Source organism: Charadrius vociferus, unplaced genomic scaffold (assembly GCF_000708025.1).
Source record: "Charadrius vociferus isolate BGI_N301 unplaced genomic scaffold, ASM70802v2 scaffold92, whole genome shotgun sequence".
Lineage (NCBI taxonomy): Eukaryota > Metazoa > Chordata > Aves > Charadriiformes > Charadriidae > Charadrius > Charadrius vociferus.
The window spans coordinates 178,485-187,084 of NW_009647874.1; the positions used below are offsets into that span (position 1 = coordinate 178,485).

At 46.9% G+C, this 8,600-nt stretch overlaps 1 protein-coding gene across 1 annotated transcript in view; it reads right to left on the reverse strand.

Moving 5' to 3' along the window:
* Nucleotides 1–8,600, reverse strand: part of SH3RF3 (SH3 domain containing ring finger 3) — a 94,773-nt gene that overhangs the window by 54,539 nt on the left and 31,634 nt on the right. Inside the window, exon 4 of the mRNA XM_009883106.1 lies at nt 7,315–7,683. Coding sequence (XP_009881408.1) covers nt 7,315–7,683 — 369 coding nt within the window. The remainder of the gene's footprint in view (nt 1–7,314; nt 7,684–8,600) is intronic.

Genomic DNA, 8,600 nt, shown 5'->3' on the forward strand with positions numbered 1-8,600 from the left:
TTCCCACCTACAACCCCCCCCAAAAGAGTTCTTTATAAAGTCATTTAAAATAGAGATGCAGCAAATATACAATGTTTGGAACCAGTTGCAAACAATTCAGAATAGAAGTGGGAATGTGCAAAGACCATGGAGTAGTTTAGGTTAGACTTCAGCAAAGTCTCTTAGGCTGTTTTCATGATGTACTTTGATCTAAATGACAGAAACACAGGTTGGACTAATATTACTTCTCTTTTGCCATTTTGACCGGTGCAGCCTCCTGAGATAGCTGCCCTTGGTTTCAGCTGTCTCGCTCTCATTAATGGATGTCCAGTCAGCTCTCATTCACAGCCAGCAGCAGAGCAGGTTGCATAGAATGTGGACCACAAGCCAAAGCTGAAAAATATCTGAATTTCTCTTCTTTTCTCAGAGCCTGTTGTGCACTTGAAAATTCAAGGTACATATTTAGTCTCTGGATTTTATGTATAATCTGTATGCTTCTCATGGTCAGCACATTTAGGTTATCAGCCATGGCTCAACCAGACTTCTGCTATTACATTTTCTCAGCTAAAATTTGGTACTTCTAAATAACTGATAAGGAGTCACACTTCCAAATGATTTATATAGCGAGACACTTGAAGGAACATTTTTCATTTCAAATACTGTCACTGTTTGGGACTGGGAGCGTGCAAGACATTGTTCTCAGCTTTTCCTGAACATGTGGCCTCTGGTTAGGAGCCTGTACTAACACTTGCAGATACAAATGGATTTCTTGTGCATGGTGACGAGTTGTTCAAAACACACATAGAAGTTCCTTCTGCAGGGAGGATCCTTTTTTCCTCACTCAGCTGTTACCCTGGTGTGCACAAAGCCATACTTCATTATTCATGAGATGCATTTTCTGTCAAAAACCAGGGGATTTGGAGCAGCACTGACCTATGGCCTTTCCAAATAGCAGGGAAGAATAATTCATAAGGGATGAAAATGGAAGCAAGATGAGCCATCTGAGGTCTAGGCACGATTACTGTCCAGGACAACTTTCCCTGCTCCCCAGGGAGTCTCAGTTAAGAACTGCTCCTCTGCACCCGTACCCTAATTCAGCTTCAGCTCCATCACAGGCCTGCAGCACTACTTACACCCTCAATAAAAATCCATTTTGCCAGCACGATAGGACATTCTACATGACAGACAGACACTATTACCTTTTAGATGGAGGTCTTATGTTTAACGAGTGATATTCAGCATGCAACAAAAAGCACACAAGAAGTAAATTTGGCTGCAAGCGAAATGAAGATCCCAGAATTGCCTCTTTGAAAATAAATGCTTTGTATCCTGGCTATTGTGGTCTTCCAGTCACTATTTTATTCAGCAGAGGTGTCTTAAAGTTGATTCTTCTACCTTTGAGCATCCTTAGGTTTGCAGTCAGTTAAGATATTTTTTAGACCATCACTCATTTCAGAATACATCTTGGCTTTTGGGAAACAGCTGAGTTGGTTCTGATTAAAGAACAATGAACATGTTATGGAAGGATTCTAGTCCTCAATTATTAAATTAATGATATGCAGAAGTACTTTCAAAACATGTGATTTCATACTCTGGTCTGCATGTCAGTGCTCAATATGCATAAATCTACGCCCTCCCGGAGAAGCAGGAGACTTATAATAGTCTAACAACTCATAAAAACAAAAGGCATGTCAGCTCGGCATGAAAGTCTGGTTTCAATTCATAAAAATTGACAAAAGATACAGGAATACAGTACCATGCATGAAATCACTTCTAAGGGGTGGAATATATTCCACATTTACTGAAACGCCTATAATTTGCACCTAAATTTTAAATTCTTCCAGTAAGAAGCCCTCAATGTCTCTGTTTCTTCTCATGTCAGCAGAGAGAAAGCAGGTGCCCCATCTGTAGGTGCCTCAGGTCTACAAGGGAAATGGATGCTTGTTTTAAGACGACTCTTTCGTGGGGCACCAGACAGTTGCCTGCTGTAGGGAACTGGATGCCATTCAAGAACTCCTGTAATTGAATTCTGCTTGTTCAAAGGACAGTCTACAGGAAAACTGTGTTGAACTTTTTAAAAACGTAGAACCTCCCTGCAAGCTAAATACCAATCCTGATATGTACCAGAGAAGCTCATACCGACTAAACTGAACAAAATTCTTTTATTTCCTTTTATGACGAGATCTGTTAAATAAACAATGATAAAGTGCCTGGAAAATTCAAGGATGTGGTATAAAGACGCAATAAACCAAACTGAGATTCTAATGTTGAAAAGAGAGGCATAAATTAGGAAGTGTGGCTTAGATGAATGGACGGTGAGGTGGATTGAGAACTGGCTCACAGATAGAGCTCAGAGGGTTGTGGTTAGTGGCGCAGAGTCTAGTTGGAGGTTAGTAACAAGTGGTGTCCCTCAGGGGTCAGTACTGGGCCCAGTTTTGTTCAACATATTCATCAATGATCTGGATGAAGGGATAGAGTGTACCATCAGCAAGTTTGCTGATGACACAAAACTGGGAGGAGTGGCTGACACGCCAGAAGGCTGTGCTGCCTTACAGCGTGACCTCGCCAGGCTGGAGAGTTGGGCAGAAAGAAACCTTATGAAGTTCAATAAGGGTAAGTGTAGGGTACTGCACCTGGGGAGGAATAACCCCATGCACCAGTACAGGTTGGGGGCTGACCTCCTGGAGAGCAGCTCTGTGGAGAGGGACCTGGGAGTCCTGGTGGACAACAGGATGACCATGAGCCAGCAATGTGCCCTGGCGGCCAAGAAGGCGAATGGCATCCTGGGGTGCATCAAGAATGAAATCACTTCTAAGGGGTGGAATATATTCCACATTTACTGAAACGCCTATAATTTGCACCTAAATTTTAAATTCTTCCAGTAAGAAGCCCTCAATGTCTCTGTTTCTTCTCATGTCAGCAGAGAGAAAGCAGGTGCCCCATCTGTAGGTGCCTCAGGTCTACAAGGGAAATGGATGCTTGTTTTAAGACGACTCTTTCGTGGGGCACCAGACAGTTGCCTGCTGTAGGGGACTGGATGCCATTCAAGAACTCCTGTAATTGAATTCTGCTTGTTCAAAGGACAGTCTACAGGAAAACTGTGTTGAACTTTTTAAAAACGTAGAACCTCCCTGCAAGCTAAATACCAATCCTGATATGTACCAGAGAAGCTCATACCGACTAAACTGAACAAAATTCTTTTATTTCCTTTTATGAGGAGATCTGTTAAATAAACAATGATAAAGTGCCTGGAAAATTCAAGGATGTGGTATAAAGACGCAATAAACCAAACTGAGATTCTAATGTTGAAAAGAGAGGCATAAATTTGCAAGATAGCCAGCACTGAAACTGTAAATTTGTTGTTTCCCCTATAAGAAATACGCTTTGGCTGAATTTGCTGCTGCAAACTAGCAGGGGCCTCAGATGGTTACAGGGAGAACCACTCAAGGGCTGTGACGATGACTTGCAGGGCAGAGACGTTTCTCTTCAAGCAAGGAAAGAAAAGGTGAGACATCTTCCTGCAGCAGAGCTCACCGGTAAGTTTCGCAGCTACACACACAGCCTTCCTACCCACCTGCCCATGCTCTCAGCAATGCCCCTGAGTGCTTCCAAAGCAGCAGTAGTCAGTTTGCAGGCTGTCAAGATGTTGAACCCCAAACAAGACATACAGGATGTTTACCTTAAAAATGCCAAACACGTTTTAAAATAAAACGATCCAAAGACAAGATTCTCACTGCCCTGAACACCCTGATGTAAGAGCTCAGGGGCCCTTTGTTTATGTTACTTTGATTGGCATTCAGCCATGTGAATGGAAGAAAAATGCTGAACTGATTTTCTGTCTGAGGCTATAGCATCATTGATTGTTTCAGAGCTGTGTCAGTTCTTAGCAGATGGCAAAGAAGGAACTGAATTTCTGATGTTTTTAACTAAAGTGGAACTCCTATTATTATGGGATTAATAGATATATAAATATAGCTGCACAATTTTAATGTACATTTTGTAAGAGGCAAATTCTGGACACTTTGTAGACCTAACTAAGAAGGCTGAAAGCAGGTGAATTCATGTTGGTAGCTCTTGTGGTTTTATTGCTATTCTTACAACAGCGAGGTATTTTTCTGAAGGCTGCTCCCCACAGTAAAGGGAATATAGCGAGAACATCAGCTCCACTTTTTTTTCCCTGACAGATCCACATTCCTAGCAAAGTTTGCAAAAGAAAATATTTACATCCCCCAAACCAGAAAGCAAATAGTAAGGCCCCCAAAAGCAGAGATGTGTATTCATACATGCAAATGCCACGCTTGGGGTGACTGGGTCCTTGGGGCTACAATAATGCTTTTTGACAGAGGGAGATCTCTTTTCACTAAGATTGATCCGAACCACCAAGACTCTTTTTCCCCTCCCTGGACTGTGGCCAAGACAGTTTTTGCCAGCAGTGATGGAGGCATGTGCTCAGCTGCCTTGTCTGCAAACCTGCTCTATGCCCTGAGGCAGAAGAACCACCCCTCAAACCTGTTCCCATCACGGGCACAATGGAGTGGCATAATTATACCCCAGCCCTAGCTGTGCTTCTGACCGTGACACCAGTTACATGTCTTCCCATCTGCTGCAAAGGACCCAACCAACCTTCTTGTGGGCTGGATTTCAATAACTGTAACTTGTTACAGGCAACACAGGGCACCTCTTGTCCCCTGCCACTTGCGCCCAAATGCCACAATGGTCTGCGAAATGAGTGGGGTTTTGCACACTGGTTCTGTTAAAATGGGGGAGAATAGTCAAGACACTTTCTGCTTCGTGGTCTAATTTTTGTGGTTTACTAGCTTAGAATGAGTCTTCACATGACTCTAGCATGGGTGTGCATGGTTTTTCCCTTGACTAGCACAAGAACTGAAAAGCCACAGTCTGTCACATCTCTCAAAAGTCCAAATGTGTCACTCTGAGTGCCAAAAACCTGGGTGTCATTTACTTGACAAGCTTGGGACCCTCACTCATGTCTAGTGCTTGTGCTGCTTCACAGATGTCCCAGTACATCTTGGCACACGTGCTGCTTTGTGCGGGGGCTGTATCCTCACCTTCACCCTCCTGCTGAGGGCTGAAAGGAGGGGAAGACCTTAGAGCACAGAGACCCTGCCTGCAAAAGGCATGTGGTAGAAAATCAGCTAAATTACAGTTGGACTGAGCTGCCTCTCTGGCTCCTACACGTGGATGGGCAGTGGAGGGAGGCGAGCAGCTGAGGCAGAAGCAAAGGATGTTGCTCTGTGGTGGCAGTGATGCCTTGGCACCCCGTTTCAGCTGGCCATGTGGCACACATTGGCATACATGCAGGCACCCTGTCTTCCCCTATGTCATTGCAAACCTGCGCTGCAGGGGCTTGGGGGCTCATGGCAGAGGTAGCAGTACAGCACAGCCATCAAGAGTGACCCCACAGTCTGGAGCACCACACCAGCACCACAGGGGAGACCCACGAGCCCTGCAAATGGGCATAAATAGGCGTTCAGAGAGGTTGTGGAGTCTCCTTCTCCGGAGATAATCAAAACCTGCCTGGATGCAATCCTGTGCAACTTGTTCTAGGTGAGCCTGCCTTGCCAGGAGGATTGGACTAGATGACCTCCAGAGGACTCTTCCAATCCCTACTATTCTGTGATTCTGTGATTCTGTTCCTGCTCAAGGCAGTCCCTGCAGTTTTCTGCTTGTCCCCATTCTCACGCTGCTCTCTCCCAGCTGTCTACGTGCATACCAGTGTGGGTAGTGACTGTAACATGGATCACTTCCCACTCCAGGACACCGCAGGGGCAGGAATTGATCCACATTTGTCCTGGTATGGGGACACATGTGCAAAGGGCAGGAAGGCATGACCAGGGAGAGGGAAAGGGCAAGGGTGGCTTTTTTCAACAAAGAAACATTGGGTGGGAAGACCCTGCCGTGCTTGGGTTATCTCAGCGCTAGCAAGCAGCACAGACCATGAGGAACTGGTCTGTAGAGGGAACCTGTAGCTGCTAATCTGCACACCAAGTGTCTAGAAGACTAAGCAGGAAAGCTGAGGCAGAAGACGTTTGAGCCTATCATTCTGCATTCTCTTCTATGCCTTCAAATGGCAAATTACCACTTGGATTCCCTTATCCACAGAAACCGCAGGCATTTGCAAGGCATTCCAGTGGATCCCTGGTGAGTTTGGCTCCTGTTTTTGATCTGCCAGGCCCCCAGAAGCTCCTCTGAGGGGACCTGCAGGGATGTCGGGGAGGCTGAGCCTCTGCCCCTCCTTCAAGAGGGGAAAGGACGGGGGGCTGCGCCCTCAGCATGTCTGATGGTTTAAAACTTCCTTGGGTGTTGCTGAACAGCAGCTACTTGCTGGGTACAGTTGTCAAAGTACGGCACATTTACTTACCCTCCAGTGATCTTTAGGGAAATAATTACTCCAAGAACCTTTTTTATCCCTGATGAATTTCATGCCAACATTGCTACCCTGCAGGGTAGCAATTAGATTCAGGGTAACAGGATCACTTAGAATTGTTCCTTTCTATGACAGAAAGTGATGCAACATAAGCTGCATTAGTTCACCCTTCAAACAAATTAAAAGAATCATAGAATCATAGAATTGTCTAGGTTGGAAGGGACCTTTAAGATTATTGAGTCCAACCATCAACCTAGCACTGCCAAGTCCACCACTAAACCATGTCCCTAAGCACCACGTCTAACCATCTTTTAAATACTTCCAGGGATGGTGATTCAACTACTTCCCTGGGCAGCCTGTTCCAATGCTTAACGGCCTTTTCTGTGAAGAACTTTTTCCTAATATCCATCCTAAACCTCTCCTGGTGCAACTTGAGGCCATTTCCTCTTGTCCTAATGCCTGTTACTTGGGAGAAGAGACCAACCCCCATCACACTACAACCTCCTTTCAGGTAGTTGTGGAGAGTGATAAGGTCTCCCTTCAGCCTCCTTTTCTCCAGGCTAAACAACCCCAGTTCCCTCAGCTACTCCTGATAAGATTTGTGCTCTAGACCCCTCACCAGCTTCATTGCCCTTCTCTGGACACGCTCCAGCACCTCAATGTCTTGTAATCGTAAGATTACTTTTTTTTTAAAATGTGTTCAATTATTGTGAATCATATTTCGCCTTATCCTCCAGCTCCTCCTGCCTGCCCACTAATTAATGCAAGGATGGGAATGACCGATGCCAAGTACCATCACCTCAGGATGTGATGGAGGACAGCACTGTGCAACTTCTCTGTGTGAGGGTCAGCCATTTTGAAAGAGGCCAGGCAGTGGTGAGCCAGGTCCTCTGGGTTGTGTGCCATCCACCAAGGGCACCCAAAACCCAGCTCCCCCCCCCCCTTACCTGGGCTGGGGCGCTGGAGGAGAGGTGGGTCAGGTCCCCGATCCTGGCGGCCGCCCGTGGGTCGCTGGAGCTGATGAGGACAGGGGCGCTGATCTCCATGGAGTGCCGGTTGCTGGAGGCCTGGGAGGACTTGTGCGTCATGCTGAGGGCAGTGAAGGAGTGGCGCTTCTTGGCATTCTTCTTGCCCTCTGCCTGCCGCTGGGCTGCCCCAGCTGCCCCAGCACCGGCCAGTGTGGAGCACGGTGCCAGACTGGCTACCGCTGCCGCCGCCGCTGCCACTGTCTCTGTTGGCAGTGGCACATCGCAGACGGAGGCAGCAGCCGAGCATGTCTTGTCCATCTCGATGAGCTGCTTGGCGGATTCGTTAAGCTGTGGGCAGAGGAAAAGAAGAAGTTAAAAAAAGGTTAAAAAAAGAAAAGAAGGGGGGATGGCAATGGTCTGTCACAGCTTGATGATGGCACCTGCTGGACCTGCCTGGGCTTTTATCCATGAAGGTCCTTTCCTGGTGGCCTACTGCAGCCCCAGCAAGAGGATGCTGCTGAGCACTGAATCATGGTGGCTGCCCCCCTGGGGCAGAGGGTGGTCTGGGGTGCCCTATGTGCCCGCATGCCTGCAGTGCTCACTGCAGGGGGGGTCCGCCCTGGCAAATGGGGGGCTTGGGACAGGTCTCAAACCCAGCCTGGTTTTATCATCTGTCCATTACCTCTCAGTCAGCCAGGCAGGTTCCCAGGAGGCACACTAGCACACTTTGTTTCCCCAAACCTGCTCCAAACTTTCCACGATACAACACAGGTGTTACTGTCCAGCTCCAGGGAGATGCGCAATTTAGTTAATTTTCTGAAGCTGGGTGGGTTATTTCCATCCACTTCTTAATGCCACAAAAATAAAAAGAGAGGCAGAATAAGCATCCAGGAGTTAGGCTAGAACCAGGCACCGCAAGTTGGGGCACATCAAGCTATGACATTTAAAAAATGGTGTTCCCCAAAAGAGCTTGTTCCAAGCTGCAGAGGCAGAGTTGGGGGAAGGAGGCGGGAACCTCTCCATCAGTGCTTCGCTATTCCCAGGCTCATTGTAGGCCTATGCTTGACGTTTGCCACACAGGGTTTTGATCCAGCTTCCAAGTCCTTCCAATTTCATCTCCCTCCCTCCCACCCAGCACAGGTTATCCTAATGCAGATGCAAACTGAGGGCATTTTTTCCAGCTGTATCACTTCAACCGAGAAGGAGCATGATGGTCCCTGGAAGACTTGCTCAGTGTCCAAGTGGAAAAATTGGTCTCACCAGTC